Raw genomic sequence first — 26,627 nt, 5'->3', positions numbered from 1 at the left:
TCACAACACATCTGCAACTCTCAAGTACATCGACTTGTTAACCATAAAAGACAAACAAGGCTCTTCACATCTTTTCTGAGCTCATCTTCACAGAAACTCTTCCAAATAATTTTTTCCAACTATGCAATAAGTCGCATCTTCTAGCAAGAAAATCCACTTCTTCTTTTCTGTAGCACTTCACAAAGATATTACTTCAACTACTCATTTTTATGGCGTGCAGATAACTTTTCCATGACATGTGTGACATTTGTCTACAAATAGTCGCCACATAGCCTTACTAAATTTGAGATACACGTGACAAGCACCGTCTCACTTGCATCTTGTCAAGTAACCGTGAATCTGAAAAGCACAAATACATTGTTTGACTTAAAATTTATAGAAATTCAAGTGAAATCAATGTAAATTAATCAGCACTTCCAATTATATATAATTTTGTCGTTTCAGAGCTGTGTTACGAAATTGCTATAGCATGTCTGTGTTACAAAGGAAAGAAACATTTTTCTCATGCTAAGTTTCAACAGCATATGTTCACCAGCAAATGTATGTTCTCACGCTACACGTTGAACATAAGTAATCATTTCAACTGTATGCAAATAAGGCAGCACTCCAAATCACTCCACCTATTACGTTGAAACAATCTTGAAGTCGCTTGATGCTAATCCACGCACTTTTTTTATTTCCAGAAATTACATAGCTGCAAACATTATTAACAGTCGGTGGGCAAAAATCGTATTTAATAACACTTGTCACAGGTATGAAATAGGAAGACATTAGGACATTCACAGCTTATATAGTTTTCGTGTGCATCGGACAGCAAAACAGTGAATGCAGTATTGTAAAGCAGATTTTTAATGAATTGGCAAACCATCATTATAATACCAGGAGACAACAGGGAAATGTTGTTCGAAAGATATGACACCAATAAAAGAAATAAACCCAGATTCCAGCCGTTTTGAGGTAAAGTTGACTCTACAGTACGGACGATAGGAAGGTATGTGACTCTGGTCCCTGTAGTTTCTAAATGTTATGGGTAATTGGAAAGTTTGGATTCAAGCTTGTATGGTATACTAAATGGATATAGTATACTAAATAAAGCAATGAAGACTTTACGTACAAGATACCCCAAAAATTTAGGGTCAGAGTTGTATTAAGACAGTAGACAATCCTAAACTGAGTATTTCGAGATAAGGAACCAACAGTCGGAAATTGACATTTCATACAGTACCCCCCGATATCTTCAATTAGTAATGTGTGAGCCACGTATTTGAAACCTATATCTCGACATGAAAGTTACTGGCGCTACATTGGAAAAAAACTATATACAGACGTCAGTAACATGTTCACAGTGGATTTGTTTCTATGCGGTTGGTGTAAGACATCTCAGATCTGCTTGTCTAGCTTAACGCGCAGTTTGGTAGCGTATAGCACAGGTAGATGGCCCAAACACGCATCGAATCTGAACCGTGTGTTAACAGCCTTAGTCTGTTACACTAATCACCCTGACTGTGAATTTTAGGCGGTTTTCCACGCTCTTTTAAGCAAATACCGGGCTGTGCCATAGTTTTCCCCTCCCTCCTCCCCCCTCTTCCTCAGGAAATACGATACGATAACACAAACAAGAAGAGAAATTTGTTGACATCGAGTATAGATATAAGTGTCAGGAAGTCGTTTCTGAAAGTATTTGTATGGAGTGTAGCCATGTATGGAAGTGAAACATGGACGATAAACAGTTTGGACAAGAAGAAAATAGAAGTTTTCGAAATGTGGTGCTACAGAAGAATGCTGAAGATTAGACGGGCATATCACATAACTAATGAGGAGGTATTGAATAGAATTGGGGAGAAGAGGAGTTTTTGGCACAACTTGACAAGAAGAAGGGACCGGTTGGTAGGACATGTTCTGAGGCATCAAGGGATCACAAATTTAGCATTGGAGGGCAGCGTGGAGGATAAAAACCCTAGAGGGAGACCAAGAGATGAATACACTAAGCACATTCAGAAGGATGTAAGTTGCAGTAAGTACTGGGAGATGAAGAAGCTTGCACAGGATAGAGTAACATGGAGAGCTGCATCAAACCAGTCTCAGGACTGAAGACCACAACAACAACAACAACAACAACACAAACGTCACAGCATACGTGAGTCACAGAGAGACAGATACTGTCCTCCTTTAGGTAAACTGACTGACGACAGGAAAGACATCCGGCCACGAAGCTGAAATAAAAATAAATTTCCAAAAAATCATGAAAACAGCGGTCCCCGCGCGATGGGATAAGGGTTAAGAAAGAGAGCTTGTATGAAAACTCAATAGGAACTGTAGAGAAACTGGTTTTTGAAGTCCTAGTTTCCTGTTTCATTACAAAGAGACAAAGGGATATTTGAGGGTGCACAGCAAAAATTGTGCGCTGTTGAAATGCATTCATTGAGACTGGCTGCCGTCAGTTTAACAGCTTCTATGCCTTTAATTGTGACTACAGATTGTAAATTGTTTATGAAGTTAAATATCTCAGCATTAATTTCTGACCATAGTTCCTTATCTCAACTACTCGTCTATCGTCTATTTTGGGTTCCTTGCATCAGACAATAAATTCAGCATCACTACACAACCTGTGAAGGGTCGTTAGTAGGTTTGTGCTCTCCGTCCCCCTGCACGAGCCTTACATGACGCCGCAGTCCTGAATGGCGCTCTTTCGGCCGAAATACTCACCCGTATGGAAGGCGGTGTGCGTCGTTTGCTACGCTGGTCCTAACAGAAAAGTTGGTCGGTACGTGAGTTACCTTATCGGCGGTGATCTCGAAGTTGAGCAGCCAGCAGGTGAGCAGCGTGACGAACAGCGCCGTGCGGTCCACGAAGAACTCGAGGGCGAGCACGAAGCTGCGCAGGTACGCCGTCTTCGTCACCTTGGACACCTCGGCCCTGCCACACGACACACACACGTCACAACATCGCCGGGGTTCGCTGCTACGATGCGGTAGTGTCGCTTTCCGCGAAGCAGCACCGGAGCGAGAACCAAAGGCCAACGGTCCATCAGATTACTGTTCGAGAGGAGACTCAGCGCCAGTATAGGCTCGGCAGCATCAGTTACCGACAACTACGTAGAGCAGTCGGCGCAGAGGCGATTCGATTGAAGCACTTGTCTCGAGATGAGGGCCGGGTCGCTACCGCGGAGCTGCTCTGTGTACACCTTCTACACGCAAAAATGCAAACTGTTTTTCTTCCTGCCAGGGCTCCTTAACTAGAGCACCATTCCCTTCAACACTGTGTAAGAGGATATGCCACTACAGTATGTAATCAAAAATACACTACTGCCCATTGCTACAACAAGAAGAAATGCACATGATAAACGGGTATTCATTGGACAAATATATTATACTAGAACTGACATGTGGTTACATTTTCACGCAGTTTGGGAGCATAGATCCTGAGAAATCAGTACCCAGAACAACCACCCCTGGCCGTAATAACGGCCTTGATACGCCTGGGCAATGAGTCAGACAGAGCTTGGATAGTGTGTACAGGTACAGCTGCACATGCAGCTTCAACACGATACCACAGTTCATCAAGAGTAGTGACTGGCATATTGTGACGAGCCAGTTGGTCGGCCACCATTGACCAGACGTTTTCAATTGGTGAGAGATCTGGAGATTGTGCTGGCCAGGGCAGCAGTCGAACATTTTCTGTATCCAGAAAGGCCTGTACAGGACCTGCAACATGCGGTCGTGCATTATCCTGCTGAAATGTAGGGTTTCGCAGGGATCGAATGAAGGGTAGAGCCACGGGTCGTAACACATCTGAAATGTAATGTCCACTGTACAAAGTGCCGTCAATGCGAACAAGAGATGACGGAGACGTGTAACCAATGGCACCCCATACTATCACGCCGGGTGATACGCCAGTATGGCGATGACGAATGCACGCTTCCAACGTGCGTTCACCGCGATGCCGCCAAACACGGATGCGACCATCATGATGCTGTAAACAGAACCTGAATTCATCCGAAAAAATGACGTTTTGCCATTCCTGCATGCAGGTTCGTCCTTGAGTACACCATCGCAGGCGCTCCTATCTGTGATGCAGCGTCCCGGGTAACCGCAGCCATGGCCTCCGAGCTTATAGTCCATGCTGCTGCAAACGACGTCGAACTGTTCGTGCAGATGGTTGTTGTCTTGCAAACGTCCCCACCTATTGACTCAGGGATCGAGACGTGGCTGCACGATCCGTTACAGCCATGCGGATAAGATGCCTGTCATCTCGACTGCTAGTGATAGGAGGCCGTTGGGATCCAACACGGCGTTCCTTATTACCCTCCTGAACCCACCGATTCCATATTCTGCTAACAGTCATCGGATCTCGACCAACGCGAGCAGCAATGTCGCGATAGCCGGCCGGTGTGGCCGAGCGGTTCTAGGCGCTTTCAGTCTGGAACCGCGCCACCACTACGGTCGCAGGTTCGAATCCTGCCTCGGACATGGATATGTGTGATGTCCTTGGTTAGTTAGGTTTAAGTAGTTCTAAGTTCTAGGGGACCGATAACCTCAGATGTTAATTCCCATAGTGCTCAAACCCAATGTCGCGATACGATAAACCGCAATCGCGATAGGCTACAATCCGACCTTTATCAAAGTCGGAAACGTGATGGTACGCATTTCTCCTCCTTACACAAGGCATCACAACAACGTTTCACCAGGCAACGCCGGTCAACTGCTGTATGTGTATGAGAAATCGGTTGGAAACTTTCCTCATGTCAGCACGTTGTAGGTGTCGCCACCGGCGCCAACCTTGTGTGAGTGCTCTGAAAATCTAACCATTTGCATATCACAGCATCTTCTTCCTGTCGGTTACATTTCGTGTCTTTAGCACGTCATCTTCGTGGTGCAGCAATTTTAATGGCCAGTAGTGTATACGGACGCCTATTAATGGACATTAATATGGGGTGTATCCAACCTTCACTTTTATGACACTGTGAAGTGTGCTAGCGACTTTTATTGAGGTGTCTGAATGTCTGTGGAAAAATGGCATACCGCGCGGGGTGGCTGCGCTGTCTACACCGCCTTTTCACGGTTCGCGCCGCTACCCCCGTCGGAGGTTCGAATCCTCCCTCGGGCATGTGTGTGTGTGGTGTCCTTAGCGTAAGTTAGTTTAAGTTAGATTGAGTAGTGTGTAAACCTAGGGACCGATGACCTCAGCAGTTTGGAAATTACCACAAATTTCCAATTTCCAAAAATGGCAGCTCAGTCTTCCTCGAGAGCCGAAACCAGAAAAGGTAGGGCTGTTTCCCGTTGGAGTGAAATCGACATCCTAACTCGTCTCAAAGGGGTTCCATCGTGTTCAGCTGGAAATCTGGGCAGGCCAGTCTATTTCAAGAATTTTATTGTCCACTAATCATTGGCTCACATATGTTGCTTTATAACAGGATGTATTGTCATGCTGACAGAAACAATCATCGTCTGCGAACTGTTCCTCTATTGTACGCAATACACAATGCTGTTCATATCCTCCCAAATTTAGGGTTTTGCTAAGAACGATAAGGGAGCCACATCCAAACCACGAAAGTTCCCCATACCGTGATACCACTACTTCCTACTTCACTGTTGGCATTACACATGTGACAGCTAACGTTCTCCGCCCGAACATTTCCATCGGATTGCCACAGGATATAGCGTGAATCATCAATCCGATTCATTCGTTACCAGACATCCACAGTCGTGTGGCGACGTTCCTTACATCACCTCAAGCGCGGCTTACCGTTGAGTACAGAAATGTGTGGCTTCTAAGGAGCTTCTCGGCCAGTTAACCGCATTCTTTTTAACTTCTTGCGCACTTTCCTTGTGCTAGATGAACTCCTGCCAGCACTCTGAAACTCACGCGTAATTTCTCCTTCAAATTTCGTGCGATATTTTGCATCCACCATCCGTGTACTGTCTGTCAGTTCATGAGGTCTCTCTGGCCCTGATTTTACAGTTGTTGTTCCTTCGCGCTTTTGCTTCACAGACAAGTCAGCAGCTGTCGACTTATAGAAGGGTTGCGGGCTTTCTAATAACTACGCGCTCTCCTACTCAACGTTGCAATATTAAAACGTTTTGGCTGGTTTCGTTGTCTAGGGGCTGGGATACGTAGTTGCCGCATTACAGGCCAAATACTGCTGAGTCCACAGTATACGATAAGAGTGCACACATGAATAGAATGGTCGAAGGTTCTTATTACTCGGCAATTGCGAATTGATATAGAAATTTGTAAATGAAAGATTGCAATTAAATAAAATATGCAGGTACTATTTTAACGACTTTAAATGATGAGTACGGTAGCAGAAGTACTTTTGAGGATGCGGTATATTTCTGCAAAACACTTATTGGTGTCGATGGTCCAGCAATGAAATAAAATACAAGTTGAATAACAGGGAAACAATAGATTCCTACTGCACGTAATTAGTTATGAACAACAACATAGCTCGCCAGGTATTCCCTTCTAAACGCACACTACGTCTTTACTGCAGAAACCACGGAAATCTCATAAGTGCACAAGTCGGCACTCCGAAGTATATCTATCTCTCGCGAGCACGCGCAAAACCGCTGCACACTCTCCAAGTCTTTCCGCGACTCCGCGTCCGTCGCGCCATCGCATCCAGCACTTCCTCAGCGCCGCACTGCCCACAACCCCTTCCGTCCTCTCTCGAAACGATGCTCTTCTCCCACTTCCATCCAGTCTCCCCATTCACGAGTGCTGTAACTGGCTAGAGCGCTCGCGCCATGTCTTCAAAGCCAACGCACCCACACAAACATTATGAAACACATTCGAAATACTGAATTTACATTGAAATAACTTGAAATTAAATAAATGTTCCTACCGCTGGACCATAAACACGCTCTAACACACATTGTTAGAAATATAAACAAATTAAATAAACATGTATCAAAGGAATAGAACGAACGGTAGGCCAGTAGCCTAATGTCCCTGTGCTTTCTAAAACACAGTAAATATTTAACTAATTTCTTCATGAATAGTATATATCGGATATAAACAAAGACATAGACGAATAAATATATTTACAAGCATGCTGGCACCATTTTTTCGTCTAACTGTGAAGTACTTATGACATGACGCTTCACAACACATCACGTGAATAGTATTTATCGGATATAAATATATTTACAAGCATGCTGGCACCATTTTTTCGTCTAACTGTGAAGTACTTATGACCTGACGCTTCACAACACATCACGTGAATAGTATTTATCGGATATAAACAAAGACAAAGACGAATAAATATATTTACAAGTATGCTGCCACCGTTTTTTCGTCTAACTGTGGAGTACTTATGACCTGACGCGATCGATAGTAATCGGCCACTTTGACCTCCAATAACTCATGTACTGTTAAAATTACATGCCTGTACTTTATACCATTTTAGGTTTACACTAATAGCTTTCTAAAGACACGTCGATCGACGAAATCGGATTAAGCGTTTAAATTTTGGAAACTCGTTGCTGGGTGTTACTTGTGTAATTTACCGTCAGAAACTAAACTTTAAACTAAAAAATATATTGAAAATCTGATTACACCATCAGAATCGTCGTGCAAATAATGGTAATGTACATGTTTCTTTTTGAGGTATCATGATTAATCTGGCTACTACTAGTTTCTATGCGAACTGCGAAATGTCTGCTATTAAGGTTTCACAAAGTCCGCGATCTTTGGCACTCGCGGCATAGAAATCTTCTTCATCGACACAAAGCACTGTCCTCGTGTCAGTGTCAACGCGTAATTCGCAGCCACGCGGCCGCTGGACCCCTCTTGCTTCGGCCAGCGTCTGCCACCACGTAGTCACTGCCGAGCGACCCCTGCTTCCTCCGAACTTAGAATATTTACAGGGCGCGACGACTCGCCCGTTACCTCACAGGCTTGAGATGTCCCTGATGGATTTGGTACTCAGGTGACATCCAGTAACTAGACCACGTCCGGAATCACTGAGATCTGCTGACCGCTCCACTCTGCTGGCACTCCTTCTCTACTGATAACGTGGTACACCCCGCCTCCTTCTACACTGGCGGGTCCTCTCGTGACATGCCGCGGCCAATGCCACATTATGCCTGGGTGTCCCGACACTTTTGGTCAGCTGGTGTATTTGTGGTCCACAGAAGTTACATTTTTTCTGTCTCTCAGTCTTTTCATAGTTGCGGAGTAAAATCAAATCTGGAACTAGTAACAGTCAATTTTCTCCGAGACTTGACACTAACTAAGATGCACAACACGTACAGAATCTTACAAGGACATCAAACGAAATTTTTATAAACTTTCCTCGGTAAACTTTTAAAATGTCGATGACGAATGGATAGATCACATTGTATTATGTCTACATTTGGCTACTGCAAAATCCTTGTCTTTAAAGATAGGTTGAGGAAATACAAATTCACGTTTACACATTTGTAAATTTAAAACGAGTCTGTCATTAAAATAACTGGAATACTGTCTTTAAAGTTTGAAAATTATCATGGATAAAATACAAGGAGCGAAAGGCTGCCTACGACTTACTTAGAAATAAGACTGCAGTTATAAAAGTAAATGGAAATTAAATGCAGCCAGTACTTGAAAAAGGAGTGAGACAGTATTGCAGCCTATCTATCCCCAGTGTTGTTGGGGAACAACCACATAGAAAATGTGGAGAAGGCGAAGTAAAGACTGCGTTTTATTGGCAGAAAACTTAGATGGTACAACAAATCTCCTAAAGAGACTGCCTACACTACGCTTGGCCGTACACTTCTGAAGTACGAGTATTGCTGCGCGGTTCGGGATCCATACCATACGGAATTGATGAAGGGCATTCAAACAGTTCAAAGAAAGGCAGCTTGTTTTAGATTAGTGCGAAAAACGGGAGAGTGTGTAACGTATATGATAAGGCAGTAATCATTAAGAGAACGGCGTTTCCTGTTGCAAGCAGATATTTTCAGGAAAGTTCATTTGTCTCCTTTCTCCTTCGAATGCGAAAATATTTTTGTGACTTTCACAGAGGAGTGGAATTAGTAATAAAGTAACAGAAATCGTTTTTCCCACGATCTGTTCGATAGCGCAACGGTAGAAGAATCGTCTGGAAGTGAATCAATGAAACATCTGTAAAGCACTTAAGTGTGAATCTCAGAGTTGGCATATAGGTGTATACTGGGCGATTAAAAAGTTCCCGTTTGAGGGCGTTGCTGCAGCGTATATGCAACGTAGCGCAACTCCTTTGCAGTGTTATAACCACTGACAGATAGGCAAGGGAGTAGTGTGTCATTTGCACATTTACAAAATGCGTGTGGCAAATGCGGAAACGTAAACTATGGCAACTTCACTACCAAACGCTTCCTGCCAGAACCAACGTAGTGTTACCGTTATCTTGCATGCCGAAGGACAAACACCGGTAGACATCGATCAGCGAATGTCGAAAGCGTGTGGGGCAGCATGTCTGTCGAAACCTGAGACAAGGGGTGTTGCTGTTTATTGATAACGCCCGTCCGGATATTGAAAATGCCGTAATGCCGAATATACGCCCAGTCAAAATGGCGACACTCGGGTATCCGCCCTACACTCCTGATCTCTCCTCGCGCGGTTATAAAGCCTTCGGTTCCTTGAAAAAGTCCTTGAGGAGTCGACGATTCCTGTCAGTGACGATGTGCAGCAGGCACATACGGACTTCTTCACGCAGCAGGAAAGGGTGAGATGATTGCCTGACGCTCACCACAATTTCGACTGATAGGCGTACCAGTTTTGCAATACGGTTTTCGAAGCGAAACTTTTTGATCGCACGTTATAGGAGTTATGTAATACAGCCTAGAGAAAGTCATAAAAGAAACCAAAGATAATTTTGGAAAGATAATTAAGTTCCGGGAAAACAAATAAAAACTTCAATTTAAAAACTTCAAAGTTTGCAGACGGAAAGGATTTGAAGAATCACTTGAACGGGATGAATAGTTCAAATGGCTCTAAGCACTATGGGACTTAACATCTGAGGCCATAAGTCCCCTAGAACATAGAACTACTTAAACCTAACTAACCTAAGGACAATCACACACATCCATGCCCGAGGCGGAATTCGAACCTGCGACCGTAGCAGCAGCGCGGTTCCAGACCGTGGCGCCTAGAACCGCTCTGCCACCACGGCCGGCGCTATTATAGAAAATTGGAAAAGCGGTCGGTGCTATTTTGATAACAATGCCGACAGGCCACAACAGGTTACAGCAGTTCACTCACCCCACTGTCGCCCTACACCGAACCCAGGGTTACTGTGCGGTTCGGCCCCCAGTGGACCTCCCCGGGAACATCCCATTCCAGACAAGTGTAACCCCAATGTTTGCGTGGTAGAGTAATTATTATGTACGCGCACGTGGAGACAGTGTTTGCACAGCAGTCACCGACGTAGTAAAACTGAGGCGGAATAAGGGGAACCAGCCCCCACTCGTCGAGGCAGATGGAAAACCTTCTTAATAACAAACCACAGGCTGGCCGTAACACAGAACATCGACACTAATCCGACGGGCGTTATCGTGCCGGGGATCGGCACCCCTTCCCGCTCGGGAAGCAGTGCGTCAGACCGCGCGGCTAGCCGAGCTGGCATTTTTCCACCTCTCTAGCACGCACTACTTTTCCGCCCATGTTATCCGTATCTGCTGCCGCTATACATGTCTGACAGAGCTGCTTGACACCCCAGCAATCAGTCACTTCGTGTACGCTGCGTCTTTTGACCAGCCAAACATGGTAACATTTCTGCTATTCGCTGACGTCTTTCTATTCGTCCATTTTGTATACACTCCTGGAAATGGAAAAAAGAACACATTGACACCGGTGTGTCAGACCCACCATACTTGCTCCGGACACTGCGAGAGGGCTGTACAAGCAATGATCACACCCACGGCACAGCGGACACACCAGGAACCGCGGTGTTGGCCGTCGAATGGCGCTAGCTACGCAGCATTTGTGCACCGCCTCCGGCAGTGTCAGCCAGTTTGCCGTGGCATACGGAGCTCCATCGCAGTCTTTAACACTGGTAGCATGCCGCGACAGCGTGGACGTGAACCGTATGTGCAGTTGACGGACTTTGAGCGAGGGCGTATAGTGGGCATGCGGGAGGCCGGGTGGACGTACCGCCGAATTGCTCAACACATGGGGCGTGAGGTCTCCACAGTACATCGATGTTGTCGCCAGTGGTCGGCGGAAGGTGCACGTGCCCGTCGACCTGGGACCGGACCGCAGCGACGCACGGATGCACGCCAAGACCGTAGGATCCTACGCAGTGCCGTAGGGGACCGCACCGCCACTTCCCAGCAAATTAGGGACACTGTTGCTCCTGGGGTATCGGCGAGGACCATTCGCAACCGTCTCCATGAAGCTGGGCTACGGTCCCGCACACCGTTAGGCCGTCTTCCGCTCACGCCCCAACATCGTGCAGCCCGCCTCCAGTGGTGTCGCGACAGGCGTGAATGGAGGGACGAATGGAGACGTGTCGTCTTCAGCGATGAGAGTCGCTTCTGCCTTGGTGCCAATGATGGTCGTATGGGTATTTGGCGCCGTGCAGGTGAGCGCCACAATCAGGACTGCATACGACCGAGGCACACAGGGCCAACACCCGGCATCATGGTGTGGGGAGCGATCTCCTACACTGGCCGTACACCTCTGGTGATCGTCGAGGGGACACTGAATAGTGCACGGTACATCCAAACCGTCATCGAACCCATCGTTCTACCATTCCTAGACCGGCAAGGGAACTTGCTGTTCCAACAGGACAATGCACGTCCGCATGTATCCCGTGCCACCCAACGTGCTCTAGAATGTGTAAGTCAACTACCCTGGCCAGCAAGATCTCCGGATCTGTCCCCCATTGAGCATGTTTGGGACTGGATGAAGCGTCGTCTCACGCGGTCTGCTCGTCCAGCACGAACGCTGGTCCAACTGCGGCGCCAGGTGGAAATGGCATGGCACGCCGTTCCACAGGACTACATCCAGCATCTCTACGATCGTCTCCATGGGAGAATAGCAGCCTGCATTGCTGCGAAAGGTGGATATACACTGTACTAGTGCCGACATTGTGCATGCTCTGTTGCCTGTGTCTATGTGCCTGTGGTTCTGTCAGTGTGATCATGTGATGTATCTGACCCCAGGAATGTGTCAATAAAGTTTCCCCTTCCTGGGACAATGAATTCACGGTGTTCTTATTTCAATTTCTAGGAGTGTAGATAGATCACACCCTCAATGTTTGTTTGTAAGCAACTGTGACATGTCTAGGAAGAACTGAGTGCAACCTGCAGGTACTCACTTGTAAACTTAAGCTTGTCATTGGAAGGGTATATTTTTCTTCTTTGCTGTTTGTATTATGGCCCAATTAATTTCACCCATTTTCAAAATCTTGTACTCTTTGAAAAAGTGTTTACTTCTTAATCTAAGATACGCTGTACACTATCATAAGGCGCTGGCAGTGATGCATTTGCTAATCTGGTACTAGAAATAAAGGCCTATGCTACGCAAATCGTCACAGCACTGGAGAGAGTTCCTTGACTGAGAGGCGTGATGTGTGTGTATCCTGTTCCAAAAATACGGACTCCTCAAGCAGATAGGCGCTAGCCGACGAGTAATGGTCTCAAATTCCAATGTAAAAAGAACGTCTGAGTCTGCGTATCATCAGTTGAAGAATCGATAGTGCCGGCCGCGGTGGTCTCGCTGTTAAAGCGCTCAGTTCGGAACCGCGTGACTGCTACGGTCTCTGGTTCGAATCCTGCCTCGGACATGGATGCGTGTGATGTCCTTAGGTTAGTTAGGTTTAAGTACTTCTAAGTTGTAGGGGACTGATGACCACAGATGTTAAGTCTCATAGTGCTCATAGCCAAGAATCAATAGCTCGAAATGTAAATAACATTAATTTTCGTATAATTCGAAGGATAAATCATAATAGAATTGGATAGACAACACATGGTCTTTCATTAAACGTGAACTGCGATACACATATTTGAACGGGACAAATTCCTAACTGCCATTTTCGTATTTGAAGTGATTATTTCAATCAGAAAATATTCAAAGTACATACGAAACCTGGCGGAAATTTCTTTTAAAAGGCAGAAAATCTAAATTAATCTTTGACAAATTCCTCGAGGAAGCCGTTTCATGACATTTTTTAATTTGCATTTTACACCTCTCGTAAATTGTAATCAGTATACCAAGTAACATTTAACAAGCTTGATTCACAAGCAATTTTGTGTAGATGTTTGTCTTCAGTCGGAATCTTGGACACACATTACGAGTGGATTCTAGCAAAATCGAATATCAGGCATGTTGTAACGGAGAACACATACTGGAATGATAATTATGACTTTCGTTTCCGGCCTCCAGGAAATTATTTTCTTTACATTCAACAAAGAAGCGAAATAATGTTGTTTATGGTACAGGTGAAGAATACAAACACTTAAATGTATAAGAATTTCCGGCTGTTAAGGCTTCACGCTATCCGTAGTACTTCTGGTTTTCTCGTACATGCAAATGAGACAGGAAGGACAACAAAATATTGCACTCGAACAATGAAGTATATTGCCAAGAAAATGGTTCAAATGGCTCTGAGCACTATGGGACTTAACATCTATGATCATCAGTCCTCTAGAACTTAGAACTACTTAAACCTAACTAACCTCAGGACATCACACAACACCCAGCCATCACGAGGCAGAGAAAATCCCTAACGCCGCCGGGAATCGAACCCGGGAACTCGGGGTTGGGACGCGAGAACGCTACCGCACGACCACGAGATGCGGGCGTATATTGTCATACGATACTGTTTCCGTCACACAACGTTTGCGCTTTAAAGCAAAAAATCGTAGAAGCATAACAAATGAAAACTATGCTGAAACGCAGGATCGATTTCTGCAACGTTCGATTTCGGAACGCTGTCATGCAAGTTCTCGCTTGCCGTAAGAGAGCCACTTGATAAAACAGTAAACTCGATAACAATTATTCACGTTTTGCAGTGGATATGTAAGATGAAGACGACTTCTCATCAAAAGAGAGTTTACCATTCCTCCTTTAAAATGTTTCTCCAGATAATAGTAACTGTGGCGACGTACCATATCAGCCGACGTTGGAAGTGTTTCTAAGTGCATTCTGGAGTTTTAGCTTAACTGACACGACCCGAAAACCGCGTACATGACATACAGCTACAAAAATAATGAGAACACCGAAAGAAAAATGGCATGCTGGACTAGAGAACCTCTCATACAAAGTTGAATTCGTCTCGGAATGGATGTGTACAACTTGAGAACTAACACAGGTTAATTTTGTACCACTCCGTTGTACTCTTCAACAGTCATTCCCGTCAGAAATGACGTACGAGAAAATCTGCTTTGGACTCTTTGCTCCATAATCAACCAAAGAATCTTCCTCCCACAGTTCGGGTATCTACACTCCTGGAAATTGAAATAAGAACACCGTGAATTCATTGTCCCAGGAAGGGGAAACTTTATTGACACATTCCTGGGGTCAGATACATCACATGATCACACTGACAGAACCACAGGCACATAGACACAGGCAACAGAGCATGCACAATGTCGGCACTAGTACAGTGTATATCCACCTTTCGCAGCAATGCAGGCTGCTATTCTCCCATGGAGACGATCGTAGAGATGATGAATGTAGTCCTGTGGAACGGCTTGCTATGCCATTTCCACCTGGCGCCTCAGTTGGACCAGCGTTCGTGCTGGACGTGGAGACCGCGTGAGAATACGCTTCATCCAGTCCCAAACATGCTCAATGGGGGACAGATCCGGAGATCTTGCTGGCCAGGGTAGTTGACTTACACCTTCTAGAGCACGTCGGGTGGCACGGGATACATGCGGACGTTGGAACAGCAAGTTCCCTTGCCGGTCTAGGAATGGTAGAACGATGGGTTCGATGACGGTTTGGAGGTACCGTGCACTATTAAGTGTCCCCTCGACGATCACCAGAGGTGTACGGCCAGTGTAGGAGATCGCTCCCCACACCATGATGCCGGGTGTTGGCCCTGTGTGCCTCGGTCGTATGCAGTCCTGATTGTGGCGCTCACCTGCACGGCGCCAAACACGCATACGACCATCATTGGCACCAAGGCAGAAGCGACTCTCATCGCTGAAGACGACACGTCTCCATTCGTACCTCCATTCACGCCTGTCGCGACACCACTGGAGGCGGGTTGCACGATGTTGGGGCGTGAGCGGAAGACGGCCTAACGGTGTGCGGGACCGTAGCCCAGCTTCATGGAGACGGTTGCGAATGGTCCTCGCCGATACCCCAGGAGCAACAGTGTCCCTAATTTGCTGGGAAGTGGCGGTGCGGTCCCCTACGGCACTGCGTAGGATCCTACGGTCTTGGCGTGCGTCCGTGCGTCGCTAAGGTCCGGTCCCAGGTCGACGGGCACGTGCACCTTCCGCCGACCACTGGCGACAACATCGATGTACTGTGGAGACCTCACGCCCCATGTGTTGAGCAATTCGGCGGTACGTCCACCCGGCCTCCCGCATGCCCACTATACGCCCTCGCTCAAAGTCGGTCAACTGCACATACTTTTCACGTCCACGCTGTCGCGGCATGCTACCAGTGTTAAAGACTGCGATGGAGCTCCGTATGCCACGGCAAACCGGCTGACACTGACGGCGGCGGTGCACAAATGCTGCGCAGCTAGCGCCATTCGACGGCCAACACCGCGGTTCCTGGTGTGTCCGCTGTGCCGTGCGTGTGATCATTGCTTGTACAGCCCTCTCGCAGTGTCCGGAGCAAGTATGGTGGGTCTGACACACCGGTGTCAATGTGTTCTTTTTTCCATTTCGAGGAGTGTATATTCGCAGTTGTGATTTCGTAACAGTCGCGACGACCGCGTTAACTCCTTTCTCCTACCTATTTATTGCTGTCTTGTTGCTTGCTTTGACACTCAGTTTGCCTTTTTGCCCTGTTCTTTGGCCTCTGAATTGTTTGAAAGGATAGATACATCAGTATTTGCTAAATTCCACACATTTACATAAAAATGTAGTCAACAAAGCAGCGCAGCAGTCCAAACGTCGCAAATATAGCTTGTCCACTCCACGGCTCGTGTCTCTACGAATCGATTGCGTGATGTTGAGGCTCTACTGTGCCCTTCAAGATCCCGAGATCTGTCCCCGAGAGGGCAAAAGAACGTGCGTGGGCCTAGTTCGGACGTCATCTCCACCCCAGTGCCGGTATCCAGTACGTCAAAGACAGTTACAACATTTGTGTGCTAGCTTACCTCAAGAGAGTGTAGCGGGGCCGAATTTCGCCGCGCTGCACTCGTTCCCGCAGATATGAATTGTGCCGTCGCAGCGGTATGAGCGCTCGACGGCAGAGAAGATACTAAAATTGTAACTCTTTTTTGGTTTTCTATCCGTTTCCTTATTGTCTCTCGAGAGCGGAAGCTTAATGCAGGCGTGATCTGATGCTGAGTTAAAAAACTTAACAGCTAGTCTTGATCTGTTTTTAATGTGTAGACATATTGAGGAAGTTGTTATGAAATTTGGAGAAGGGAAGCAACGTAAGATAAATTGCATTTAATATCAAGACGGTTTTGTATACATTAGAAATTCCTGGACAACGTAACTTATTGCAAGATTTCGGAGCAGACTTTTCACGCAAAAATGAAATAGGAGATTTTTGAAGACCTGGACGCCGCATGAAACAAGACGACATGTTAACATGGTAAAGAATTAACTCTAAGTACGCCATTTCCCCCTGTCAGTTACATTTTGTTATTCTCTGTTCTTCTTCAATAATTTTTGTAGTGGAAATTGGTTTAACTTTTGCTCAAAAACGCCACAAGGACCATCCCAACAATAGCTTTTCCGAATCACGAAGTCCGATAGCTTTTCTGTAAGACGAAGTCCGATTTGCTTTTCATTTTTTCCCTTTTTCACGGTAATTAACGATTTTAAAACACCCTTTTTATTTACGATTTCTTACCATATTTTCATCTTTTTCTTTTTTTATTAACGACTACAAGAGGATGCAACAACTTTGTGACGCTCTTCCTAACCAAATCTGTGCATACATTCAAGCCAGAGTGGGTGCATGTCATACTGGTAAGATAGCTGATACTGCAAAGTTATTTATAATTTTGACTCGATTTTGTAGTCACTGAAATATCCTTGCATACTCACTGAACTCGTAAAGTTTCGTTTCCTCCTCTCTTTCTGCGTGTTTTGCGCTTTTCGTTTGGCAGTGTATAAATGTCGGCAAAAAAAAAAAAAAAAAAAAGATCCGTTCACTTTCTGTCTGCACTGAAACGTTGCAAACGAATTTTTCTCTTATCATCTGCATGAACTGGTCAGACGTCAATGAACAGTTTTCTTTAAAGTACCTCGTCTCTAATGAGAAACGTTTTCCGTTCGTATTTGTGCAATAACTTTCGCAGCCACAGAACCCCGGTAGATTTCTGGGTATTAGAATACCGACAGCCAAGCTACCGACGTGCGACAACTCGATGTTAGCGTCAGTGGCGTTCTGAGTCACGAGGTCTTTCTGTTATAGTGGAAAGCAATTGTGAATTTCATCACGATTGTATTAGAAGCGGTAATCAGCAACTGTAGCGTACTTTACCTGCGGGCGAGGGCGACCAGCTTGGCGAAGGGCTTCTCCCAAGCGTACATCTTGATGACACGGATGCCCATGACGACCTCGTTCATCATCTTCATCCTCTCGTCCGTGAGGCCGGCAGTCGCCATGCGGAACTTGGCGGACAGTCTGGCCGTCATGTCTGCAACACAAGCAACCGACGTCCCATTCTTTACTGCGCCAAACAACCCAAAAGCCTTATGTAGTGCACACCGGGGAGGGTCGAGCAAAGTACAGGGTGTTTCAAAAAGATCCCTCCAATTTCGTACGACTACAATTTCCACATGAATTATGTTATAAATATGGAATAATTTTTACCTTTCGCATCCGGACTAAAAGTTTGTCTTGGTGCCAGGTGTAAGTTTCCGGTTATATGCTTGCGGGCAAGGGTCTCCCTAAGGCAGCTGGTTCCTTCATTCACTATTAATTGCACGTCAAAATGGCTATAACACAGCAACAACAGACATTTTGCGTTGTCAATTTCAACAGTTACAATTCAGCAAGGTTGGTAACATCAAGACTGCAATGGGGATTAAATGCAGGTAAGACAGTGGATAGGTCGGAAGAGTACATTGAAGCCCTTTATGACGGGGAGGACTCCGTCTGGTGACGTCAGAGAAGAAGAAACAGGAGGCGACAAAGGGGATCCAGTATTAGAATCAGAATTTAAAAGGGGTTTATATGAGTGAAGGTTAAATAAAACAGACGGGATGGATAACTCCCCATTAGAATTTCTAAAAATCATTGTAGAAATGGCAACAGAACGAATATTCACGTCGATGTGTAGAATGTATGAGACTGGCGATATACCGTCAGAATTTCGTAAAAAAACGTCACCGACACAATTCTGAAGAGTGCAAGAGCCGACAAGTGCGAGAACTGACGCACAATCAGCTGAACAGCTCATGCCTCCGAGTTGCTGACAAGAACAGTATACGGAAGAATGGAAGGAAAATTGAGCATTTATTAGATGACAATGTTTAGCTTTAGGAAAGGTAAAGACACCAGAGAGGCATTTCTGACCTAGCGGATGGTAGCGGAAGCAAGACTAAGGAGAAAATCAAGATGCGTTCATAGGATTTGTCGATCTGGAAAACGCGTTCGGCCATGTCAAATGGTGCAAGATGTTCGAAATTCTGAGAAAAATAGGGATAAACTACAGGGAAAGAAGAGTAATGTACAATACTACAACAGCCAAGGGGGGCCAATAACAGTGGAAGATCAAGAACGAACTGCTCGGGTTAAAAAGGATGAAGCAGGAATGTATTCTTTCGCCACCCTTGTTCAATAATTACATCGAAGGCATAATGACGGAAATAAAAAGAAAATTCAAAAGTGGGATTAAAACTGAAAAGGAAAGTATATCAGCAATAAGATTCATTGATGATACTGCTGTCCTCAGTGAAAGTGAAGAAGAATTACAGGATCTTCTGAGTGTAATGAACAGTCTAATGAAACAGAATATGTACACAGAGTAAATCGAAGAAAGACGAAACTAATGAAAAGTAGCAGAAATGAGAATACCGGGAAACTTAACATCATAACTGGTGATCACGAAGTAGATGAAGTTAAGAAATTCTGCTACGTAGGCAGCAAAATAATTCATGATGGGCGGAGCAAGGAGGACATAAAAAGCAGCCTAGCACTGGATAAGAGAGAATTTCCTGAACAAGACAAGTCTACTAGAGTCTAATATAGATCTCAACTGGACGAACAAATTTCTGAGAATATTTGTTTGGGGCACAGCATTGCATGTTAGTGAAATACGGATTGTGGGAAAACCGAATACAGAAGAGAAAAGAAGCAACTGAAACGCGGTGCTACAGAATAATGTTGAAAATTAGTTGGACTGGTACGTAAGGAATGAGGTAGTTCTCCGCAGAATCGGAGAGGAAAGGAACATATGGCAAACGTCAGATAACCTCTGTAGTACTAGAGAGAACGGTAGAGAGTAAAAACTCTAGAGGAAGAGGGAGATTGGAATACATCCAGCAAATCATTGAGGACGTAGGTTGGCACAGGAGAGAAATTTGTAGCGGGCCACACCAAACCAGTCACAATACTAATAACAAAAACAGTGTCCTATGGCAGTGTTTATCCCCCCCCCCCCACCCCTCGCTAACCTCTATGCCCTATGATAAGCGGTGAGCAAAGGAATGCATATTTGATAGTGGTTGTATCCAGTTGCAAGAACATGCTCTGTATGGTATGTTTTGTGATATGGCCTGCCGCGATCCACGTAAGAGTGTGGAGACCGAGATCGGCTCTAAGTCGACGGGAACGTAGTGGAGAGCAAACGTGACGACTGCAAGTAACCGGTCTACAAGTACTACCAATGAAGAAGGCAGAATCGTTTTCAACAACGACACACACAACTACTGTTTCAAATCGAAGTCCAGGTTTAGAAAGCGAGATCACGTTTGTATAGTGAGGCAGTCGATACAGCAGCCATGTTGGATGTTCTTTTCATGGAGCGGGCCAACGATGATCCCCATGACGTGTTTTATACAATCCATAGAGTCGCGGCAGCCGAAAGCTGAACTACCTGCAACAATGCCGTCACTCATTGGGTCAGTCCTCATATCGCCTGATTCAGCTGCACAATGAACATTTTTAACGTACCAAGAGACTGCTTTGAGTGTCCACATGGAAAAATGATGCATAATAAATTTTCCACCCAAGTTCTATGACATATGTTGGACAATTCTCATTTCCTTGTTTCGTTGAAAATACACACTAATATAGGTGTGTTTGATTTAACGTGTGTGGTTCTGTTTTCGCCGCATTTCTATTGTGTGCGTAATTCGCAATTCTACAAATCAGCAGTCCGAGACTCATCAATCAGTAAAACTGATGACTGGATAGAAGGATCAAAGCACAATTGGCGCTCAGTATGGGGCAAATAGAATACACTACGGGGAACGGTTATAAAGTTTCAACTATCTCTTTGAAACAATAAAATTACGTAATTAAATTGTCTGCGGGGACAACAACGCTGCAACAATTCATACAGACTTGTTGGAAGCGTACAGCAACGAAACAGCTGAATATTACACAATAGTTAGCCTGCTCTCACACTTCCAGGATAGATGAACAAGACTAAACGATGAAAAACCAAGTGGTAGGCCATATTTCTGAGAAGATTCGGGAAAAGCACAGGAAGTGGAGGCCCTGTAGCACGAAGACCGGCGTTATCATAATCGAACCGATTGTGGAAAAAAGGAAAATGAGTCATGGATCAGCTTTCAACTTTGCGACATGACATTTTGAACTTGATAAAATTCACCACCCACCAGTTTTCGTGATTGCTTACACCCATCCAAAAAGCCAGACGAATAGAGGCAGCTGCGGAAATGTCACAGCTAGATCATCCCTATCCAGATAACTATTTTAGGGGCCTCTTCACCGTGGACGAGTGCCAGGTGCGTTACTGTGACCTGGGAACTAAGAAGAAAAGCAATCAATGGCAGCAGTTGGAACCATCGCTGCTGAAAATAGCGAAGAGCCAACCACGATCGGGTAAAGTGACGTTGAATGTTTTTTGGTACTGCCATGGCGGGGCGCATAAATTCGTAGCGTTTTTGTTTTGCATGTTGTTGTTTCGGTTGTTATTGGATTATTGGTCGATTGTCATTTTTTTTATTTGTAGTCCACTTTTGCTTCTTGAGTTTACATATTGCCATTTTGTCGTTTCGAAATAGTGGGTGGAGCTGTGGTTGCTAGAAAATGGAGTGCCAAGTGGAGAAATCGGAACATTCCGACATGCGCTTATATTTGAGTTCAATAGAGGGGTGACAGCAGCGAAGTCAGCCAGAAACATTTGCGCCTTGTATGGGGATAATGCTACTGAGTATGCTGATAAAATAGCTCTATATTTAGCAATTATATACAACCACTCGCTCACAGAAAGATCCGTACCTAAAGACTGGAAAGTTGCTCCAATCATACCAATACCCAAAAAGGGAAGTAGGAGTAATCCGCTGATTACAGGCCTATATCACTAACGTCGATTTGCAGTAGGATTTTAGAAAATATACTGTATACGAACATTATGAAGTACCTCGAAGAAAACGATTTATTGACATGTAGTCATCACGGATTCAGAAAATATCGTTCTTGTGAAACACTACTAGCTCTTGATACTCATGACGTAATAAGTGCTATCGACAGGGGATGTCAAATTGATTCCATATTTTTAGATTTCCAGAACGCTTTCGACACCGTTGCTCACAAACGTCTTCTAATCAAATTGCGTGCCTACGGAGTATCGCCTCAGTTGTGCGACTGGATTCGTAATTTCCTGTCAGAAAAGTCACAGTTCGTAGTAAAAGACGGGAAGTCATCGACTAAAATAGAAGTAATATCCGGCGTTCCCCAAGGATGTGTTATAGGCCCTCTATTGTTCCTGATCTATATTAACGACATAGGAGACAATCTGAGTAGCCGTCTTAGATTGTTTGCAGACGATGCTGTCATTTACCGTCTTGTAAATTCATCAGATGATCAAAACGACTTGCAAAAAGTGGCAATTGACCCTGAATAAGGAAAAATGTGAAGTTATTCATATGAGTATTAAAAGAAATCACCGGCTGGTGTGGCCGAGCGGTTCTAGTCTCTTCAGTCTGGAACCGCGCGACCGCTACGGTCGCAGGTTCGAATTCTGCCTCGGGCGTGGATGTGTGTGATGTCCTTAGGTTAGTTAGGTTTAAATAGTTCTAATTTCTAGGGGACTGATGACCTCAGATGTTAAGTCCCATAGTGCTCAGAGCCATTTTTCTGTGCGAGCCGTGATTTCTCTTATTTTGTCGCGATGATCATTTCTCCCTGTGTAGGTGGGTGCCAATAGAATATTTTCGCAATTATAGAAGATCCCGTCACAACGAAAAACGCCTTTCCTTTATTGATTGCCACTCCGATTCACGCAATTATTGCAACTACGCTGGGTTCCATTTCTTTCCTGATGTATAGCCCTACACCCCATTGTGCTATTCCTGCTTTGACTCCTGACAGGTAGACCTTGTATTCTCCCACTTCCTCTTCTTTCTCACCCCTTACCCGAATGTCACTAACAGCTAAAACGTCCAACCCCATTTTACTTGCAGCCTCTGCCAGCTCTACCTTCTTCCCAGAGTAGCCCCCATTGATATTAATAGCTCCCCATCTCATTACCAGTTGTTTGCCAAGTCGTACCTTAGGAGTCTCTGGTTTGTCAGTTAGAGGTGGGACTCCGTCACCTCCAAAGGTCCGAGGCATTTTGCTCTGATTGTTGCCAGCATCATATTTTAAGTACCAGGGAAGCAGGTTGCTAGCCTTACTTGCCCTGAGTCTCATTGGGTATTACCCCTAACGGTTGAGGGACTAACCGGTGGATTTGGTAGTCTTTGCCGTATGAGCACAAAGGTGGCCACAACTCAGAATATGTCCGACATGCCCTGCCTTATTCCAAAGTAACTGGTATCCCGACTGTCGGGACCACTTAATTGGCCACTCATACGTTGCCCGTGGTTCATGAACTAGGACATGACTACAGGAACCCACACCATGAACCAGTGTGTTAGGAATAAAAAAAAAAAAATTGACGAGCAGAACTCGATCCAGCGACCCAGCGATTACAGGGCTTGAGCGCTAACCACTTTTTTTTTTAATCCCTTTTTTCTGTATTGTTCGATGAATTTGTTCGTGGCGGACGTCCGATGACAGCCGTTCAAGTTCTTTGTTCATCCGTTCACTCAGTTTTTCATTACAGCGGGTAACTAACCCTCTGACGGAGCACGCTTTTTTTTTTTAATCTCATTTTGTTCGCTTTTGTTCGTTGCATCTGCTCGGGGCGGACGTCGTAAGACATGTTCGTTGTTGATCGATTGACTCAGTGTTTTTTTTTTTTATTACAGAGGGCACGTAACCCTCTGACCGAACACGCTGAGCTACCGTACCGGCTCAAAATTTCCTCTCGGACAACCACTCGTCTGCCCCCCGGAGAATGGCGTATTGTATCACAGCCGTCGACAATACGAGCACGAAGAGTCTCTTCATTTGGTACCGGGGTTGCATAGACAAGACCTTTCAAAGGCTCCATAAATTAAAGTCAAGAGGGTTGAGGTCAGGAGAGCGTGGAGGCCATTGAATTGGTCCGCCTCTACCAATCCATTGGTCACCGAATATGTTGTTGAGAAGCGTACGAACACTTCGAATGAAATGTGCTGGAGCTCCATCGTGCATGAACCACATGTCGTGTCGTACTTGTAAAGGCACATGTTCTAACAGCACAGGTAGAGTACCCCGTATGAAATCATGATAACGTGCTCCATTAAGCGCAGGTGGAAGAACATGGGGTCCAATCAAGACATCACGAACAATGCCTGCCCAAATGTTTACAGAAAATCTGTGTTGATGACGTGATTGCACAATTGCGTGCGGATTCTCCTCAGCCCACACATGTTGATTGTGAAAATTTACAATTTGATCACGTTGGAATGAAGCCTCATCCATAAAGAGAACATTTGCACTGAAATGAGGATTGATGCATTGTTGGATGAACCATTCGCAGAAGTGTACCCGTGAAGGCCAATCAGCTGCTGATAGTGCCTGCACACGCTGTACATGGTACGGAAACAACTGGTTCTCCCGTAGCACTCTCCACACAGTGACGCGGTCAACGTTACTTTGTACAGCAGCAACTTCTCTGACGCTGACATTAGGGTTATCGTCAACTGCACGAAGAATTGCCTCGTCCATTGCAGGTCTCCTCGTCGTTCTAGGTCTTCCCCAGTCGCGAGTCATTGGCTGGAATGTTCCGTGCTGCCTAAGACACCGGTCAATCGCCTCGAACGTCTTCCTGTCGGGACATCTTCGTTCTGGAAATCTGTCTCGATACAAACGTACTGCGCCACGGCTATTGACCCGTGCTAATCCATATATCAAATGGGCATCTGCCAACTCCGCATTTGTAAACATTGCACTGACTGCGAAACCACGTTCGTTATGAACACTAACCTGTAGATGCTAGTACTGATGTGTTTGATGCTAGTACTGTAGAGCAATGAGTCGCATGTCAACACAAGCACCGAAGTCAACATTACCTTTCTTTATTTGGGCCAACTGGCGGTGAATCGAGGAAGTACAGTACATATTGACGAAACTAAAATGAGCTCTAATATGGAAAGTAAGAGTTTCCGGACACATGTCCACATAACGTCTTTTCTTTATTTGTGTGTGTTGTAACACCCCGTATATGACGACCGAAATTATCTTGTGATTTTATCAACAACGCTTGAGAAGTGCGCACTACTGCTTACACATTTTGTTGTCCTAATGGAGTACTACGAGTGTACGAAGTTTGAAGTAAATCCGCGTTCCAAGCATCGTGGCCTCCCCTTGTCAGATAAGTGGTAGAAACTGTGCCCTCCGTCAGGTGGTACGGGCGCTGGCAGACACATCCAAGGCCGCGCGCCTCGTGCCAGGACAGACACAAGGCGCCAGGCGGTGCGGTAACAGCGGCCGGCCACGAGGGCGGACTCGGCCCGCCGGCCGGGCTCAGCTGGGGTCGGCGGCCGCGTGTCCTTGCGCCAGGCCTCCGTGACGTCGCGTCCCGAGCTGGCGGGCAGCGCCACGAGGCGCCGCTTAGGACAGGTCTGGGCCGGCGCGCATGCGCAGGAACGGCTGCTCGCGTGGGAGGGGCGGGCCGCATCGTTTTATCAGGAGCAGTGACGCGGCACGTGGTTCCGGAACTGCACGCGCTACAGCGGGCGGGCAGTACTTCGCAGATCTGTGGAGCGCGCGAGTAAAAGAGGGCATTCTATGGGACAGTCAGCCACGAGTAGGGCCGAATGGAGTGAATAGCCCTTGGGATTATGGACAAAAATTCAGACGGAATACGACACAGAATCCTTTTTCATTCATGAAGGACTCTGTTTAGAAATCAGTGCCTGTTTATGATTTTTTTAAATTCATTAGTTTTTCGCCTGGGTTCATTCTGTCTCCCATCTTCTCCTGTCTTGTGCTAATCTCGTTATCTCTACAGAGCTAATACACCCAGCATCGTCTACATTGCCCGATAAGAAATGTGCGGGCACCACTATGTAATGCGAAATTGACCATTAGATGTTGTTGTTGTCGTCTTCAGTCCTGAGACTGGTTTGATGCACCTCTCCATGCTACTCTATCCTGTGCAAGCTTCTTCATCTCCCGGTACTCACTGCAACCTACATCCTTCTGAATCTGCTTACTGTATTCATCTCTTGGTCTCCCTCTACGATTTTTACCCTCCACGCTGCCCTCCAATGCTAAATTGGTGATCCCACGATGCCTCAGAAGATGTCCTACCAATCGACCCCTTCTTCTTGTCAAGTTGTGCCACAAACTCCTCTTCTCCCCAATTCTATTCAATACCTCCTCATTAGTTACGTGATCTATCCATCTAATCTTCAGCATTCTTCTGTAACACCATATTTCGAAAGCTTCTATTCTCTTCCTGTCCAAACTATTTAACGCCCATGTTTCACTTCCATACATGCCTACACTCCATACAAATACTTTCAGAAACGACTTCCTGACACTTAAACCAATACTCAATGTTAATAAATATCTCTTCTTCAGAAACGCGTTCCTTGCCATTGCCAGTCTACATTTTATATTCTTTCTACTTCGACCATCATCAGTTATTTTGGGCCCCAAATAGCAAAACTCCTTTACGACTTTAAGTGTCTCATTTCCTAATCTAATTCCCTCAGAATCACCAGACTTAATTCGGCTACATTCCATTATCCTCGTTTTGCTTTTGTTGATGTTCATCTTATATCCTCCTTTCAAGACACTGTCCATTCCGTTCAACTGCTCTTCCAAGTCCTTTGCTGTCTCTAACAGAATTACAATGTCCTCGGCGAACCTCAAAGTTTTCATTTCTTCTCCATGCATTTTAATACCTACTCCGAATTTTTATTTTGTTTCCTTTACTGCTTGCTCAATATACAGATTGAATAACATCGGGGAGAGGCTGTAACCCTGTCTAACTCCCTTCCTAACCA

General features: G+C 45.4%; 1 protein-coding gene across 1 annotated transcript in view; it reads right to left on the bottom strand.

The window, feature by feature from the left end:
* LOC126334985 (ATP-binding cassette sub-family C member 4-like) overlaps positions 1–26,627 on the bottom strand; it is a 378,851-nt gene that overhangs the window by 181,158 nt on the left and 171,066 nt on the right. Inside the window, exons 6-7 of the mRNA XM_049997794.1 lie at positions 17,590–17,746; positions 2,778–2,916 (exon numbers count right to left, since the gene is read on the bottom strand). Of these exons, the coding sequence (XP_049853751.1) occupies positions 2,778–2,916; positions 17,590–17,746 (296 nt within the window). The remainder of the gene's footprint in view (positions 1–2,777; positions 2,917–17,589; positions 17,747–26,627) is intronic.

This window comes from Schistocerca gregaria, chromosome 2 (assembly GCF_023897955.1).
Source record: "Schistocerca gregaria isolate iqSchGreg1 chromosome 2, iqSchGreg1.2, whole genome shotgun sequence".
NCBI lineage: Eukaryota > Metazoa > Arthropoda > Insecta > Orthoptera > Acrididae > Schistocerca > Schistocerca gregaria.
Note: the sequence above shows the minus strand (reverse complement) of the source record. Positions and strands in the feature narration are given on the sequence as shown.